We start from the raw sequence: 19,173 nt of genomic DNA on the forward strand, positions 1-19,173 counted from the left end.
GCTTAAAACACACACACACATTATACATGCATGGAGTCAAGTGTGTGATCAAAGGAAACATTCAACACTTTGGGAAATATGCTTATTTCTTTCTTTCTTAATACAAAAATGCTGTTTTACTGAGGGTTACTTACCAGGCACTGGGCGCTAATTTTGTGCGTTTTTGAGCCAGGTTTCAAGAGCACAGCGGCAGGTTGCGTCTGAGGTTGCTAAGCAACCTTAACAAGCACTGTATCATAGCCTATTTATCTGAAATCTGAGTGCACAACTGAAGTCCTTCCAAGGGCTGTTTATATGTGTGGAGGCCTATCGTCCAAGGAACAGATGTAAAGCTCTGGTAGCCGTGCACGAACATGATCAGCTTTTCCATATTTACCACAGACTGATGTTTATGGAAGATGGGAAAGATATCATTCGGCTGTGAGTGGTTGTTCCACAACACATCACATGCGGTGCGCGCTGCTGCATTCTAAAAGCTGAACTCTATTAATCTTGAAGCGCAGCCATCGCGCCCTGAAATATAGGCACTCAGGAACACGTGCACACCTTGATGGCATCGTTCTGGCATTTGGGCACGCCTGCTGTGCATCTACATTGAAAACAATGAATTTGAGACCAGCTCAGTGGCCTAGTGGTAGAGTGTCCGCCCTGAGACTGGGAGGTCGTGGGTTTGATCCCCGGCCGGGTCATACCAAAGACTATAAAAATGGGACCCATTGCCTCCCTGCTTGGCACTCAGCATCAGGGTGATTCCCGAGCGCGGCACCGCTGCTGCTCACCGCTCCCTCAGGGGATGGGTCAAATGCGGAGAACAAATTTCACACACTCAGGTGTGTGACAATCAGTGGAACTTTACCTTTACCTTTACAGAAACGCGGCATGTGTACGGCCCCTTTTTCTGCCACTTAATTTTCATGGTTGCTGGTCCTGGCCAAGAAACAGTTCAGGACGTAGCACCACATAAAATGGCTTTTAAACGTTGGTTTTTCTATGGACCAAACAAAAAAGATACAACTCGTTGGTTAGTGAACTTTAGAGGTGCCTGTGTTTAAAGGTGCACTTTTTCTTACCTTTGGACAGAACCAGGCTAGCTCTTTCCACCTGTTTCAAGTCTTTGTGCTAAGCTAAGGTAGCTGGCTGCTGGCAGTAGCTCCATATTTAGCATACAGACATGAGAGTTAGATAGAACTTTTGTCTAACTTTCTAAAAGAAAGCAAATAAGTGTATTTGCCAAAAACTTTTCCTTTAAAACAGATATTCCGTTGATTATCTTTTCATAGTTTTGGCCACCATTTTTACTGATTACAATAACTTTGTACAAAAGTAGTCGTTGAGATCTGGGACCATGGTGACATCACTACAACAAAGTCTGATGTAGCAAAAATACAAGCAGTAAGACGATCAGGCAGGTTGTAAACAAGGGAACAGTTTTTGTAGACGAGAATAAACTACTTTAGTTACAAGGAAAACCAAAAGTAAATGCTCCTGGAATACCACAGTAATCTCTAATAAAATGGCAAGTACACTAGGTCAGTGATTAATGTTTACAAGAAGGATCTTGGGTCTCAATTTTGGCCTCCAGTGTTGGTTTATTTATAGTAAAACTGGAATGACTGTTGGAAACCCCCAGAGTGTTGATGTACCAGAAACTTTTGGCATTGTACATTTCTGTTTCTAAAGTGACGTAGTTCTGTTTACATGTACAGTACATGAGGTGACTTATGTCATCGGGAGGTGAGGGGGATGGTCAATGGAGTGACACCTAGGCAACCCAGCTGCATACAGACATTGTGGCCTTTTCCAACTGTCACTGTGCCACCAAAACTGGGTATTTTAAGCCAAAACATGATCTTTTTCTAACAATAACCAAGTGGTGCTGAAACATAACTACATGTTGACTACAAAGTTTTAACATTTCCGCTACATAATGACGTACAAACGTTACATACCGTATCCATGGTGTGCAGAAACGTACAATGCCTACATTTATTCTGGCGATTGGGTTAGATCTCTCTGTAACCTGTGACTCCTCAACCACTCAGCTTTTGTCACATTTTCCAGCTGCCTCAGTAGAGGCACAGTAGTGAGAAAAAGAGGACGATTTTAAAAAAGAGAAACACACATACACACACACACACACAACACAGTCCTTCAGTGCTGTCCAGCCACCACCTCTCCTCTTTTGGCCTTCATCTCCCATGGCCCTGTGTCCAGTGGACCATGGGTAAAACACAAGTAGGAAGAGAACAATGGCCTCTTTAGTGGCTGTCTAATGATGGGAAGGCCAGTGAGACACATGCATGCACGTACACACACACACACAAGCACACCCTCAAACCCACAGACTGTATCTAAGGAAGAGGATGGTGCGAGTTCAGAGCCTCTCCCACTGAGGCTGAAGCAGACGCTGCCTTCTCTCGGATCACTGGCTAATCATAACAGATAACAGCCAACTCCATTCCACATGGAGCCCAGAGACCTGTGGAAATCTTTGTCTCTCCCACAGACTGATACACGTTCGGGCCACTGCACTCAGCTCTGTGGGGTCCACCTTCCCTGTATTAGCTCTTTGTCCACCCTCAAAACTTTTCCACAAAGTCAACACAAACTTCCAGCGGAAAGTGCTGCTTAGGAGAAAGATAATAATTAGCCACTGGATAGGTTTCACTGAGCAATTAGTTGAGCACAAAAATCTCTTCCATTATGTTTTAAGTGTCGAATAAAAATATAATTGGAGATAACAGAGGACAGGAAGTGAGCAGAGTGGACAGCATGGCTCCAGGATGGCGTTCTCAGCATCCCAAATGCACATTTTATCAATGAGTTTAATCAAAAAAGCTTCTTAATTGTTCCAAAGTGGCATCAGCATTTATTTGTGAATTTGATTAGTTCTAGAAAACAGCAGTTTGTTTTTGACAGAAGAGACTAGTTTATCTGCTCATAAGACGATGCCTCACTCTTGGGATAACCAGTGTTACTGATGTATTACAAATCCCTATTATTGCTCTATTATGTCTTAGTCCTCCAGATCAGGGTGTGCGTTGTTAGATGTAATTCAAAACCACATTCCCCTCCACCACTTTCAGGGCCCAATTGAGTTTGTGAAATATCCTGCTGACAGAAATCCTCGCCAATATAAAATCATAATCCATCAGTGAGAACATCACAGCATTCAGATGGTGCAGGGAAATAACTAACTTGTTCCCCTCACATAATAACTCTAGTAACTGACATGAGATCCCAGAGGAGAAGTGTTTCAGTCGATACATGGAACGCCAGCTCTGGAGTCTGTGTTCAAAATGAAAGCTACATATAGTGATTTGGTTCGAATCTGATGTCACATAAGTTCCATTTATCTCAAAGGCGCACACTGCTACAGTATGTTGATTATTTTAATGAAATTATTACATCAAAGCCACACAATGAGAAATGGCCAACGGGTAATGTATTATAGAGCTGAAAATGAAGTGAGCCACAGAACATGGTGCCAGCATTTATCCTTAAGCTCTTTCACTGGCGCACTGTTGGACACTGAAGTTTGTCTTCAGAAGTTGGGTGAAGTAGCGGGTGTGGGGATACCTATCTAATTTCCATTAACACTTTAATAAAGCTGCTCTGCGCTTTCAAAGCCACGCTGACTAAATGGTTAACATGCTCAACAATGCTGTCCCCCTGCAGACTCTCATTTTATTCTGTCACTTGGTATTTTTGTCCCTCCTTTTAATCGTGTTCCAGGTGCTCACAAATCACATCAGTAGATGGATTTCATGACTTTGAAGCCCATCATTGTTGAAATAGGCTAAACTGGTCAGACACCCCGCGGTTCAATCCCATTTAGATGGGGAACAAGATTGAGAGAGGGAAGAAAAGGGAAGAAAGAGACGTGAGGTGCCGCGGCTGGCAGTAATACATTAGCACATTCCAGCCACTTTGCCTTGTAAGCCTCATGATTGACAGGTCCTTGCATGAAATGTACACTGAACAAAGATTTAAACGCAGGACTTTTGTTTTTGCCCCCATGTTTCACAGGTTTAAGTTAAAGTCAAAGACATTTTTGTGCACTCAATAAATATATTTCTCTCAAGCTTTGGTCACTACTTTGTTGAGATCCGTGTTGATCCGTGAGCACTTCCCCTTCTCTAAGACAGGTGTGGCAAATCAAGATGCTGATTAAACAGCATCATTACGACACAGGTGTGCGTTGAGATGGTCACAATAAAAGGTCACTCTAAAATTGTTTTTTAAGGAGCGTGCCATCGACTGCAGGAATGTCCACCAGAACTGTCGCCCATGAACTAAATGTTCATTTCACTACAATAAGCTGTCTCCGATGTCATTTCCTGGAATTTGGCAGTACATCCAACCGGCCTCACAACCACATAAGTCGGTTACAATGACAAACTGCTGTCTATTAGACTGGAGCCAACAAAGAGAGGACTCAGAAAAAAAGATGTCAGTGCAGTAATAATCATTCCTAACAGAGGTATCCAAAGGCAGAAGGCCTAATCTGGGTCAAAAACGCAAAAATCTGGTCTAATACGAAGAAAACACAAGGAAAAATGGCTAGAGCATACACTCAAACAACTGAGAACGAACTGGCAACAGACAAAGGACAGCACAAGGACTAAATACACAAGGGAGGATAGGTAATAAGGGACAGGTGAAACCAATCAGGGTGGGGCAGGTAATCACATAGGAGGGAAACACACAGGGGCAGGAAGTAAAGTACCTGAAACGAGAGACAAGGGTGAGTATCAAAATAAAATAGGACATACATGACCTTAATGGATGTAACACTGTCAGGTCAAGCGAGTGGTGAGCTTCCCTGAGGCAGTGACGGGTTTCAGAAATGTGTTGGTTGTGCAATCCAGCTGTTGCATTAGCTTTTTGGGTAGCTGGTCTCAGATGATCTTGCAGGTGAAGACGCTGGATGTGTGGTGTCCTTGTGGACCTGGATGTGGTTGCATGTGGTCCAAGGTTGTGAGGCCGGTTGGATGTACTGCCAAATTCACAGAAATGACACTGGTGAAGGAGTAGTAGTGAAATGAACATTCAGTTCACCGGCAACAGCTCTGGTGGACATTCCTACAGTCAGCATGACAGTAACAAGCTCAAAACTTGGGATGTCTGTGGCATTGTGTTGTGTGACGTACTGCACATTTTAAAGTGCTTACACGGATCTCAACAAATTTTGAGAGAAATATATCAATTGAGTGCATAAAAAGTGTTCTTTCACTTAAACCAGTGAGAAATGGGAGAAAAACATGTGTTGTGTTTGAGCTTTTGTTCAGTATAATATCAGTTGTACTTAGATTACTATTCTCAAACTATCGGGTATCTGCCCTGTTCTTTCTAATTCTTTCTCTTTCTGCTCTGCATGTGCTCAATAACACGATCCAGAAGCCACTAACCACTCATGCTTGTTTATGCTCTTTAACAGTATCAGATGAGATTAACTGCAGCACAAGAACCAATGGAGGTAAGCAACCATGCCTGGACCAGCTCAATACTGTCACCGTTATTACAATGGACCACCGTGATTGTTCAGCTGGCTCCGCGGGTCAATAATAGAGATTCGAAAAGCGACCTCACACTTTCTCCATAACCAGCTCATAACCCACTATTATTGGTTGTGTGATCTTGGCACCTTTAGATGCATATGGAGGAGAGAGTTGTTTGAGGTAATTGCAGCATGATCAAAAGAGGTTTTTCATATTGCTGAGAGGGAGTTGCATGGTGTTGAATAGAGACTTGGCAACTAATGTGGGAACCTGTGCCATTGTGCTCGTTCTGCAGTGCAAATGATTGAAGAAAACACTCATTACTCCAGGAGTTGTGTAGGGCTGGAGGGAGCCAGGCGATGGAGTGGCATTTGCAATAGCGAGACATTCATTGCCAGTTGGCCTCTTCAGCTCGCTGCAATTGATCCATCATAGTCAGGCTGTTTTGAGCTCTGGTTGGAGCATGTTAGAGTGCATTCACTCTATGAAATTAACACAGAATGAGCTGATGACTGAGTCACGGGGGGATATTTTTGAGTGATTTCTGAGAGCACTAATTGGAAACTAACGTGCCTTTTGCCTGTTGTGTGCAGGGATATTTGAAAAGGTCCCATGTGGTATATCACACCATGCCATATCAGGTACTTGATAATACATTTATGCAGAAATATTAAGAGATGAACAGAGCATAGTCACTGATAGGAGAACGATGGTGAATGAGAGACACGCACTTCAAGCTCATCCTTATCCAGCCAATTCAGTTTCTAATCCAGTGGGTTGCCAGACTTGGCACGGGAGTTGCCAGCCTCTGCATATTAATAGTTTAGCTAGTTGAGTGAGTAGGCTGAGCTGGAGAGAGATGAACAGATCTAAAAATATGTTTTTATTGGGTTTATAAAACTGCACAATCACAGGACAGTATCCAGCATCCTTGATTGAGATATTAACCAGTCCGGGTAATGATGATTCCTTTGTGACACAGCATACAGAGGACGTCCTCTGTCGGGCTAATGATCCACAACTGGCAGAGACATAGGAGCCTGAGCGACCCAGGGACGCCTCGCATTCACTGGGATACCTGGACATGGCCTTCCCCCGACCACCTTGGAGGCTATTTTTAACATAATTACCCTTTTACCGCCCTGCTTAAAGCCCCAGCTCTCTGAATAAATTATGTGTAATGGAGCCCCTGTCTGTACACAGATCTTTACATGCAAGGGCCCGTGGTGAATAATGGCTGGGGAGCATAGTTTTAGCTGCTCTAATTATACTATGGGCTCCTGTTCCTGTAATAACCGCTGCTGATTTATTCATGGAGTTTGCCATACCTCCCCTTTAACGTTTAATGGCAATGGATCTTCTCCAATTAACTGTCCTTGCCCTTAATCAGGCTAAGGAGCACAGCACGTCGGCCATGACAAAATTCCAGGTGCACTTTTCCCCCTATTTGGTTTGATTGTCTTTCTTTTTGTATATTTCATTTTGATGATTTTCATTTCTCCTCCAGACGTGTGGGGAGTGACAAACGCGTGTCTGTATGCGATGGGGGAATATGTATTTTCATCCCTCTGAATAAGAGGGAGATGAGGAGCAGAGCACTGAGGCTTCTGTTGTGTGATAGGAATCACATAATAGACTGGCATACAGAGAGCTGTCCGTCAAACTCTCCCAGGAGAGCCAGGACTGCTTCTGATGAAAACAAAGGCAGGTTCGAGGCAGCCGGGGTCTGTGGGCAAACTCCGTCTCTTTGCCTCGCTCTCCCGTTCTCTTTGTCTCTCCGCTTCTCTCAGTCATTCAACACGCAGACTAGAAACAATGGCGAAGGGGATCATGGTGCGGAATACGGAGTGGGAGGATAATTCCCTGTTTCCGATTACAGCAGATGTCATTTGTGTTCCCTTGAACTGTTGCATCCTGTGCGGCTCTAACTTGCAATCCCATTGTGTCAAACATGCACCCTGGCTTCTGCGTGTCCGCTGTTGGCAGGCTTTATGCATAAGCTTCAAAAAACCTCAAATTTACATGGCGTTTGCACGGGGTTGATTGAGTTTTATCCACAAAGTATGAAAAATTACAACATTTTCCTGCTACGCTGTATATGCGCCTATGTTTCCTTATAATGTGTTTTTTCTTTGGACCGTCCTCTCTTGTCCTTCGCATGATGAGATTACTCCCTCTGAACAAATGAATTACATGATTTTTACTTGCATTCGCTGGGTCTTGTAAGGCTTTGCATGCTTTCCTGGCATTAAAATTTGTCATAGTAATCAGAAATGGCCCACCTCTCCTGAGCAACTCACCAGTAAAATGAATCATATGCTCCTGCAACCAGAGAGCTTTTAACTCTCTAGACATTTGTAGCACACAGTAAAGTTTCATTTTACTGTCCAAAGCAGCCTGAAGGCGCACATACGAGCTCCTCCCGCCAAATGGGATGCAGCATTATAGGATTGGTGTTCATTTATTTGAATGGCACTTTCAGGACTGAGTCCAGGTTCTCTTGGGAGCGGGCATTTTTATTAACATTGACGAAAAGGAAGAGAAAATGGCGTGTTAAAGACATAACAGTGCGTTTACCAGTCTGGAAACCCAACACCACAGGCTAACAGCTGACCTTTTAGCCTATCTGACTTGTTTGACACCAGATCTATAGTCGCCATGGATGATAGAGTAGCACTCACACTCTCAGTAAGGGTGCATTGGTTGCAAACGCAGCAGAAAGACGAATGCCCTCTTGACCCTAAAGGTCCTAAAAGTGACATGAAAACTTCCTGTTTCTTTAAAATGACACAATGATTGAAATAAAGAAGTCAGTCTCTGCTCTTCCCGATATTTATCCTCTCCAACAAGCTGTCTAGATGGTGTGTGTTTGAACTGTGAGACTCAGATAGCTGGCTAATCATAGTGAGCTGCTGCAGGTTTGCTTGGTTAAGGGATCAGGAAGAGAAAGGCAAAGGGGTTCAGCCAACACAAGAGACAAGCTGCCACTGGTGAAATTATGATAACAGGAACAGCTTATATGCATTTCTGCACAGCGTTGTCTTTCTTAAAGGGACAGCTCACCCCTAAATCAAGAATACATATTTTTCCTCTTACATGTAGTGCTTTTTATCCAGTTAGATAGTTTTGGTGTGAGTTGCCGAGTGTTGGAGATATCAGCCATAGTGATGTCTGACTTCTCTTGAATATAATGGAACTAGATGGCTTGTGGTGCTCAAAGCACCAAAAGAAACTCAACAGCCATGTCCTTTCCAGAAGTCATGACCTGGTTCTTCAAGATAATCCACAGATCTTGTTGTGAGCAGTTTCATGTGGGAACTATTTTCTTTCTACTGAACTACACCGTCAACCGTAGTACTGCGCAGAAAGAAGCGTGCATCTCCTCATGGACGAGAGGCTCGTGCTCGTAACAGCTCAAGATGTAATGGCGTCCTCCTTGGCTGAGCTGTAACGTTAGCTAGCTCAGTGGTGCTAGGTGAGCTAGTTGTAGATGCAGGCTTCCTTCTGTGCAGTGATACGGTTGTTGGGTGTATTTTGGATGAGAGAAAATAGTTCCTACATGAAACTGCTCACATCAAAGACTGGATTATCTTGAGTAACCGAATCATGATTTCTGGAGGGTGAAATTGTTGTTGAATTTTTCAGCTGTATCTTTTTTGGCACTTTGAGCACCACAAGCCAGTCCCATTGTATTAGAGAGAAGGCAGACATGTCTATGGCCGATCTAGACTGATAAATATCTCTAACGGTAAAAGGAAAAATATCTATTTTTGATTTTGGAATGAACTGTCCCTTTATGCTTTCCACTCATTCATGCTCTGTGTTTACAGCCTTTGTGTATCCTCACTGCTCCGTGTCTTTTCTCTTCCTGCCGCCATCTCTCATACACTAACACGCATGTATTTTGAAGGGGCTGCTCCAAACAACAGTTACAAATTGTTTTCTTTGAATGATGGGGGTTTATTTTCTTTGCCTAATCTGTGTTTGGCTGTGCAACCCTCCGTCTAAAGATCCGCTGTGATCACCCAGCAGCAGGTCATGCCTCATTTAGGCCACTTTAAACATGTCCAAGATCTTGTTGATGGTAGCTTACATAGATGTGTGTGTATGTCATGAGTTTGTGTTATTATGCCTCTTGAGGAGTTCCTGCTTTGGTCACACACATACAAACATACACACCCAGTGTCTGCATGCGTGTGTTCTGTTCAGGGGGGTAAAGACAAGACGTTGTAGCAACATTTGCTATGAAAGCTAACAGGAAGAGCTGTAGGAGACGTTTATTTACACCACGTGAAGCCTCAGAGGAATCAGCAGCTCACACTCAATACATGTGGAGGGTCTATATGGTCTACAGGGAGTCGTAAGAATACAATGCTGCTCTGTCCAGACTCCATCGACATGTGCTATGCCCTCAGAGAGCCAGTGAGGCTGCTAAAGTAATTGAATCAACAGTTTATCCATTATTACTGATAGTTTCCTCCTCAGACGTTAACATCTAACAAGGCTTCACTTGCACATATTCAGAAATCCATCTTGTTACGTTTGACAGCGCCTTGCTGCACGCTGAATCAGGTCAGAATAAAGGGGACAGAAAATCAACCAGGCTGCTTGTTTACCAACTGGCGGGTAAGGTAAGAGCTCCGGGGAACTGACGGACGCTCCCTGACAAAATGAAATACCAATACCTGAGTCGCGCTCCACTTACATACCCTAAACAAACCCCTGGCAAGAATTGGAAAAATAATTACAGCTGTCCAGGGCCTGGCAGCAGTGTTGAAGAGGTTGACTGTTCAACATTCACTTTGCTTTCTGCACAGTTGGGCTACCAAATAATCCATCAGCACTGTGTATGTCCTCTGAAAGAAATGCTTTATCCTACAAGTTTGATATACTCTGTATGAGGTACTGCAATTACTGACTTTGCACACGTATTTTAAGCCAGTATGTGTACACTTACATGTCAAAGGGGACGATAATACTTATGGCCGAATTTCAAATAATAAGGTGAACATATGTAAAAGTGATCATCGATCAGACCGTTTTGAATACGTTTTTTTTATTTATTTTTTTATCAGAATGTGACAGATTTCTTTATATGGACTTCTGCTCCAGGCACGCTACTGCAAGTGTTAACATTGGACCTGGTAAATGGACCTGCACTTGTGAAGCACTTTTCTAGTCTTCCGACCGAAGCTCTTAAACACTACATGTCACATTCACACACACACACACACACTCTCGTGGCTGAGGCTACCATACAGTAACCTTTCACATGCTCTCACACACTGATGGAACAGCCATCCTGGAGCAATTTGGGGTTCAGTATCTTGCCCAAGGATACTCCACTGCGAAATGGGGGAGCTGGGGGTCAATCCGCCAATCCTCCGATTAGTGAAAGGTCCACTCCACCTCTGAGCTTCAGTCATCCAAGCCACCTGCTACATGTAGCTAAATGTTAACACCTGGAAAACATTTAAAATTTGGTTTCTGATATTGTACATTTCTCCTGCTGGAACATGTCCAACATTGCTGAAACATTTATTGGTGGTTTTTAACAGGACAAAGTGCCACAATTCTCCATTACAGTCATTCCCCTGCTGCAAGTACACTGCTACATGTAGCTCCATGCTAACATCGAGTACACATGTAATCTTGGTTGCCGATGTTGTTAATTTCTCCCTGATTTCTGATCAGATTCCCGCTGGAGCATGTCCAGTTGTGTTTAGAAGCATTTATTGGCGATTTTTAACGTGAGAAAGTGCCCCCATACAGTCACTACCACGCTGCAAATACACTGCTACATGTAGCTAAATGCTAATGTAAACATGTAACCTGGGACTGGGCTTCGTTGTAAGGGGGGCTTAAAGAGACAGGCACTAAAACAGAGTGTTTCAGAAGGAGGGTGAAGCACAGACAGTATGAAGAAATGACCATTAAGGCATGTAAACATATTCTAGTAGAAACACAAACCAAAAGTATAAACTTAAAAACGAGCATAAGTTCCCTGTAATTGCGTTTAGTTTGTATAATGGTTGTGCTTTTTGCAGCATTCTTCAGCCTAACTAAAGTGGGTACTGGTCTTGTGTCATAAAGACATTGTCTGTCTTTAAAGCGTATTATTATGCCCCTGTTAAAGTGTGTATTGTGTTGCTGTGTGCAGTAAATGTGATGGCAGTGTATTGGAAAGGCTCCATATGTTCTAGCTTTGGTCTGCAGACAATGTGTCACCTGATGTTTTGGTGTTTTTCTCCCAACAGGCTAATAAACATAAGGCCGATAACAGAGCCCTGTTCTGCCCTTATGATGTGCTATTACCTGCTATCTAACATCTGCACATGCAAAGGACATAGGAACGGAGCGAAAGATTGCAGCTGTGAGATGCTGTTTATGCTAAGATGAGCTATTGAATACAGGAGAATGGTGTTGGAAACAAATTGACTTAGATTTGCCGTCTCTCTGTTTCACTCAGCCTCGCCCACTGAATAAAAGAGAGAGCAGTGAGGGGACCACCTATGGAAATAGTTTTAGGTTTACACTCTATCTAAACATTTGGGGAACTTATAATAGTTGAGTATAACATTATGATCGCTCTGGTGCTGCGGTACATTGCTATCTTTGATATTGGCCCATTTATATGCATTATGCTTCAGCCACGTAATTTAACTGCACAGACACAAGGACAAAGGTTGAATTATAATTCTCAACAGGAAAATGTCTCAGTGAAGATATAATACTCTGTTCTCATTTCACACACTTCATTGGCCAGGCAATGGCATCATTTGTTTTTCATGTTAATTGCCAGACTCACACCTTCTTTTGGCTTGCCAAGTACGCCACATAACATCATGAAACCAGCAACACGTGAATGATTCATCGACACTCAGTGAGCTCCAAGATGATGGCTTCAGGTCGCCTTTGTGGGGGCGTTAGAGTCGCACGCTATTAGTCTGCTGGCTGACGCCATTTCCTCTTCCCACAGGTTCGACAGATCAAGAGGTCGGACCCTCGCTGGGCCTGAAAAAGTCCAGCTCCCTTGAAAGTCTCCAGAAGGCTGTTGCCGAGGGCAATGGTGAAATCAACGTCAACAGGCCACGCTCACGGATTGTCAGGGGCCGCGGCTGCAACGAGAGCTTCCGAGCTGCAATCGACAAATCATATGAGAAACCTGGATCCTCAACGGCAGAAGAAGAGAACAGCATGGAGACATGTGAGTGTTTAGACACAGACAAGACTCTTCATTCATAGTAGTGCACCCAAAAGTGTGTCGTTATATAATGTACAATAAAAGATATTAGTCGATCATTACACAGAAACTTAGTGAGTGTAAAATAGGTCAGCTGAGTAAGGTTTCCCCAGAGCCTTTTCAGGATGGCAGGATTTACCCTCAAGTAAACTAGGTTAGGGATCCCCCCTTCTTTGTGTGTGTCATAAAACACATCTGCAATGAGCGTCTAGGTTACACACTCATTAATATTTACATAGTTCATGTTGAGTGGAATTGTCAGAGACTGTGGCGGCATGTTTCCCCAGGAGCGTACATACTCTTAAAGTGCATTGCCATGTTTTTAAACAGAGTGCACGCAAGGAAGAAATTCCTCTGTTTACCCACATGGCTGCTATTGTATCCATTTTACACGTAATATCTCAATATCACATAACTGCATTTACAATGATTATAAATGAAATACACATCTTTGCTTCGGTCAGTGCCAGTTAGTTTTGGCACGTAACAGCGTGCAACTTTGCCAGGATTCCTCACATTTGTTTTCCTGTGTACCTGACTGGGATTGAAACCAGAATTACCTTACTTTATCCCAAACTACGAGGGCAATATTAGAAAGGAAAAAGACATGCCACCCTCCTTTTGAGTGAATATATCCATCCCTGCTTGGTGTTTGATGACAAAAAGACACGCGTTGGGGATCGAGAGACAGCCGTCTTACGTTTCGCGACAGGTAATAACACTGCAACACCACAAGAGTAATCACCAGATATAAATTTCCATTCACCATTAAAGGATTCCATTAAAAGAGCTGGGGGACATTTGAAAAAGAGGGAATTATTTGCCTGAAACGCTTTGTTCTCATAAGCTCTGTCGGCAAGCCACTAAATACAGTCTTATCTCAGCAAAGAAAAATGGGGAAAGCAACCGATTTCCCCTGCCGTGGTATATTGCATTCTCCCCCATGATATTCAAATAACTCTGTTTTTCAATTTAGATAAAAGCAGCCAGTCTGTGCTCGTCACTGAGGTTAATAGTCAAAGTTGACAGATAAGCCGCTGCCTTCCTCTGCTCCCAGACTTTTATTTACATAAAATAAGAATGTGGCATCACCTAAAGAAAATGTGTCCCCACAAGATATCCTGCTGGGCGAAATGCACTTCCCCTTGTGCTACTTTGTGTTGCAATGTTTGAGGAAATAAAAAGGGAAAAGAAAAATCTGCTCTGCAGAGCAAAAATCCGCTCTTTTATGCCTCGGAATAAGACCGGCAATTTTACTTGTCTGTCATAACCTTCACTGACAGGCCAGCTTAAATGTCCTTGATTATTAAAGCAGGAAAGTTTAATGGTAGAGTTTCACTAAAGTGACAAAATGTTTCCTGTGGTTGTCTGTCTCTGCAAATTATCTTTCAGTCTCCTGACACTTTCATCAATGGTCGTGCTGTCATTTGAGATTGTCAGCCAAGTCCTTTTATTTTCTCTGCTGTTAAATTGCTGTGGACGGCCTCACCTTTTGATGTCCGGTGTTAAAGTCTTTTTGTCTGTTTTCTGATCGCAGATAGCTTCCCTTTTCTCTTTTGATTTATTTGAAAGACTCAATTTAAATGGAAGATGATAGAGTTGCATTTGAGTGACACATTCCCTTTTGTTTTGCCTCCCCTGTAACCCAATATGAGGCCTTTCTATGGCTTCATTTAAAAACAATGCATACACATGTGCACGCGTCCACACCTCCAAGCACACATGGCCACCGTCCTCTGGGACAGTCTGGATTACAATGTTTAGTATGTTATCTGCAGCTTGGCATCATTAGGCGGTAACGACATTAGCACTCCTGCTAATCTCAGTTATTTAAATAGCCAGATACAGCTCACAGCTGCTATTTGCTGCTGTTGCTCTTAAGTGAATGATAAGCAGGCAGCAGACTGAGTGATAAAACTGATACCCTGAACCTGCTTCCAAATTTGAGGTGGGGAAAGGGAAGGGAGGGGCTGGCGTGCGGAAATGAATTGCATAATTGAGCAGGTTTAAGCTCTGTGTTCCCGCTGTACAGTGCCCTGTGTCGAGATTCCATTTCAGTCATTTCCTCCGAGATGGCAGCTGAAAGAAATAGCTGATAACTCCACAGATCACAAGAGAAAACAAACCCTACTGTTCCTTGAAATGTGAATCCAACCCTCCCGTAGTGTGTCTCATCCCGTATACCTAAAATCCATCATAGTCTCTCCCTCTCCTGTCCTCACGATAAGCGCTTTTCTCTCCTCCATCAAAGGCAGAACTTAGACGAAGACACGCAAGACTGTAATAAGTTGTAATCTGAAGGACATCTACCTCACGCCTCAGAGACGCAGATACGGCGTAGACAGGAGCCATGCCGACTGCGAAGTGCACCACATTTGCAATTAAGATCCCTGGGAGGCTTTTTTCAAGATTATTTAAATGTATAATTACTGACAGATTAATTACATTTTGCACATCAGTTCTGATTAGATGTGATGGAAACTTTGAGTTTAATCAACCCTGCATCACCTAAGGAGTTGGGTTTCAATTTGATGTCTGGGTTGAAATTAGTTGAGACGTAAATTAAGAAGCAGATTCACATGACTATCATTACAGCTTCCATCATACATCATTTTTATATGAAATGCAACAGAAAAGGGGGAAAAAAGACAGTTCTCTTGTGAGCTGTGTGAAATGTACACATCTTAAATAACTTGAGGCTTTCAGATAAGTGAGAATATGTTCAACTGAATACTATTCTCAAAGGGTGTATAATGTAAATATATTCTGCTGTAATGAGGCACATGAATTCAGTGTGTTTTGTTCAAAGCTGCCGTACCTTGTGGGACGCAGCTTTTCTTTTAATGGTTTGTCTGATGAAAGAAGTGATGCTCTGTAACTGATAGAAAAAGAAGTGGTGTTGTTGTGTGCTGATTTCAAATGCTGCCTCTGTGATCCACGGGGAGTCAAGTGGAAGTTAAAGTTAAAGTGTCTGCCTTTATTATTGACTTACACTTTATTTCTCTTCCTATCCCTGTGTTTGTGTGCTGCTCGTTCTCTGTCTGTCTCAATATCTATATTTAACACCCTCTCCCTCCACCTTATCTTTTCTCCCCAGTGGACGAGGACACTGAGGGAAGTTCCAGATCAGGTCGCGAGTCGATGTCCACCAGCGGCGACCTCATTGTGGGGCCCGGGCTGAACGGCAACCTCTCCAAAGATGACAGGCAGAAAGATCGGGACAAGGTTGGGGGGAAGGAAAAGAAGAAGCCAGAGAGGGAGAAAGACAAGGAGAAAGACAAGGACAAGAACAAAGCCAAGAAAGGCGTGCTGAAGGGCCTGGGCGACATGTTCAGGTAGGAACAAGACAGCTCAGCTCAAAACCCTAAACTCTCCCCGTGTCGCCCCGAGCGCCAAATGCTATCTGCTTTATTTAATTCCACTCAACACCTTCACCACCGGATCATTCAGAATTTGAATGCATTCTCTGGATGTTGCCTGTGCTAATCAGGGACCCCTCTCCTTGAACCCTGTGAGATGGAGGGAGTGGATGGAGGGGAGGGGGAGTTATCGACCTCGAGGGGCCTCTGGCACTTTTGAGCCAGATTATTTTTAATAAGGGCAACATGTTTTATTCATAATCCCATGTGCGCGCTCCTCCTATCCAAACACGCTCCGCATTTGTTAACCAGCGGACAATGTTCAGGGCCCAGACGGGTGCTAATGTGGGAGCTGTGATTTGGTTCTGGGGATAAAAGACCTTTGAAGATGATAAAATTGAGTGTGGGTTGGAATTGTTGCCTGTGGCTGCTGTTCTCAGCGGCCGTCTCATCATGTGGGTGCAAGATTCTAGAGGCAGACCCACCTTGGGATGATAGGTGGCGTGATTCTGCACTCATTAAGATATTCATCAATTTAAGAAATGTTCACAAGCAAAATATTTAATATGAGTGATGTCATTTTAGCAGTACCGTCATATGCTGTAGGTCTTCCACATTGTGTTATCACCTCACATACACCAGGAAGTTGGAGGCGAATTCAAAGCAGACATCTCCGCTGGCAAATTTTGCGAGTGTTGGGTTTGTCTCTCGGCCTGGAAACTAATTCCACTGCCTTTGAGGACTAATGGGCAAAAACATTTTCAAGTTCTTTACCCCGAGTACGTTGACTTTGGACTGTACAGTACACTGTGTGCATAGACAATAGCAGGAGAAATGTGCAAAGAGACCGAGGATGAAAATAAACATCCTGCGGGTATCCAACCAGTGTCTCTGCCACAAGGAAATTAATGGGGGAGTCACATTAATTATTTCAATTCCGTGCACATTTGAATATGGCATAAATTAACGGTGGAGGCGGTGCGGGCCGTTATCGTGCCGTGAGTTGTTTTCATGTGGATTAGTTTAATGGGATTAGTTAGCGTATCGCGGCGCATGGCTCAGTAATGAACAATAAAGACGACAAGTGTGTTTCGAGGTCACGATTGAGGAATGCGGGGAACTCGCTTATCTTCCATTATTTTCACTCTTGTGAGTTTTTTTCCTGCCTTTGCATCCTGTGGTGTAAATGCATAATGAGTCACACAGGCTCACATTCTGTCTCGCACCAGGCATGAGCACATATGTGGAGTATGCGCACACGTTCGCCGGAGTGCACACACGGAGAAGAAGTGTGCTGGATTAGTAAATGAAAGTGGAAATTTGAGCCACAGGTTTGACACTCTGTGACATGCAATCAGCGCCGTTGGCAAACCTTTTTGAGTGGCTGTGTGCTGAGCCCGATAGGTGGCTGCCGGGTGATTTTAGCTGCGCACGTGGCCCTCGGCATGCCCTCCTCGGCCTCATCATCGTTCTTCATTATCTTTGAGTGCCACCGCCACTTAAGAGTTGGCACGCGGCAGGCCTCGCTGACACTCCCCCCTGCTCCATGCATTTAACGCTGGGCCCTGTGCCTCCTGAATGCAAAGAGGCAGCCTTCTGAACCAGCATGTCTCTCCGACGCTCAAGCTTTGTCTTTCCTCCTTTCTGCTACTCCTACTCCTTGTTGATACCTCAAACAATTTCCTACTTAAAACTGTGACAGCTCTCACACCCACACATCTCCTCTGTCCTTTTCTCTTGTCTCCCTGCTCAGGTTTAGAAAGATAGAGATGGCAAGGAGCTGAGGTGAGAATGAATGCGTCCCACTGGATACAATAACAAACTTTTTTTGTAAAGAGTAAAATGTAGTGATGTGGAATGCCTAGCGGTCAAAATGGAGGAGAAGGAAAGAAAGTAGAAGATCTGTTGTCTGTCGCACTTTTAGCAATTCCAGCGAAAGTTTTGACAGTGATTTCAGAACGGAGAAGTTTTACTGTGCGTAAGAAAAAGGTTTCGGCTGACAGTAACTCAACACTCTCAGGCTTATGAATCACGGAGAGACTTTACATCAGCGAGTTTCACGTGTGAGTGTCTCATCATTGCATCAAAACATCAAAAGGGCATCCTGATTGGCTTAATCCTTTGTAATGCTCGTCTCCGCCGTTTCCATTTGCATAAAATGGACAGGCAGGCAGGCGCTCACTTTTTCCTGCATTTCTCACACATGCGTGTCTTACACTCACGTTCTCCCACTAAGGAGATTTCAAGGAGTTTGCAGCGCACTGCAATTTGAGCTCATTTGCATGCAGGCCTTTGGACGGCCTGATGAACGTGTAGTGCACGTCTGCTTAATGGACAGCCTGATTGGGAGTGCATTAACATGAGAGCCAGGGGAGAGGAGGATGGCCTAATATAAGGAGAGAGAGGGAGGATAGAGGGAGAGACTGTGAGATAAATACTCCGAGTGCAAGAATGACTGAAAGTGTGCGAGTGTGTGATGGAAAGAAAATTGACTGCCTGAAGCCCAAAGCAAAGAAACTGCAGTGCAGATCCCCGGCTCCCCTGCCTCTCTATCTCATACTGTACTGCCTATAGGATGGCAGACCGCCTGGTATACTGAACCATCCAGTAATGAATAGCTTATAATCTTATGAATGGATAGCAATGTGCATGCATGCATAGGATAAAAAACCAGCCTGAGGCATCTTGGCATCATTGTTATTTTAAGGATGTCTGCTGCATGCATGTATCACAGAGCCTCCATCCAGTGGATATACTCTGGTGGGGTGCAGGGCAGCGCGTCGTCCCCCAAACCATTGTATGTGATTATTCATGTTCTTCCTAGTGGAAAACATGTGATCATTACTTTCTGATTCTATCAGGTCTGTTTATATGTTGGGAGCTTTGCCCAGGGCTCTGCTAGCATGCTAGCAGACAATGATGTCCCGGCCTGGCCCGCAGTACTCCCTTCAACACGCCTAATGAGGTGTTGTTTATCTGCTCTGTGACTGAATGACCTCCTCCATCAAAGCCCTATCTCCATCTCTTGATATGTTTATGAGTGTGTGACCATGATGTGTGTGTGTGCGCA

General features: G+C 43.8%; 1 protein-coding gene across 4 annotated transcripts in view; it reads left to right on the forward strand.

The window, feature by feature from the left end:
• Nucleotides 1–19,173, forward strand: part of pard3aa (par-3 family cell polarity regulator alpha, a) — a 415,766-nt gene that overhangs the window by 275,146 nt on the left and 121,447 nt on the right. For 3 of the 4 annotated variants that reach the window (XM_050056584.1, XM_050056585.1, XM_050056587.1), the window contains 3 exons: nt 5,441–5,479; nt 12,481–12,708; nt 15,842–16,079. In XM_050056584.1, coding sequence (XP_049912541.1) covers nt 5,441–5,479; nt 12,481–12,708; nt 15,842–16,079 — 505 coding nt within the window. The remainder of the gene's footprint in view (nt 1–5,440; nt 5,480–12,480; nt 12,709–15,841; nt 16,080–19,173) is intronic. The other variant, XM_050056586.1, reaches the window with a different exon arrangement.

The sequence above is a fragment of the Epinephelus moara genome, chromosome 11 (genome assembly GCF_006386435.1).
Source record: "Epinephelus moara isolate mb chromosome 11, YSFRI_EMoa_1.0, whole genome shotgun sequence".
In the NCBI taxonomy this organism is placed as follows: domain Eukaryota; kingdom Metazoa; phylum Chordata; class Actinopteri; order Perciformes; family Serranidae; genus Epinephelus; species Epinephelus moara.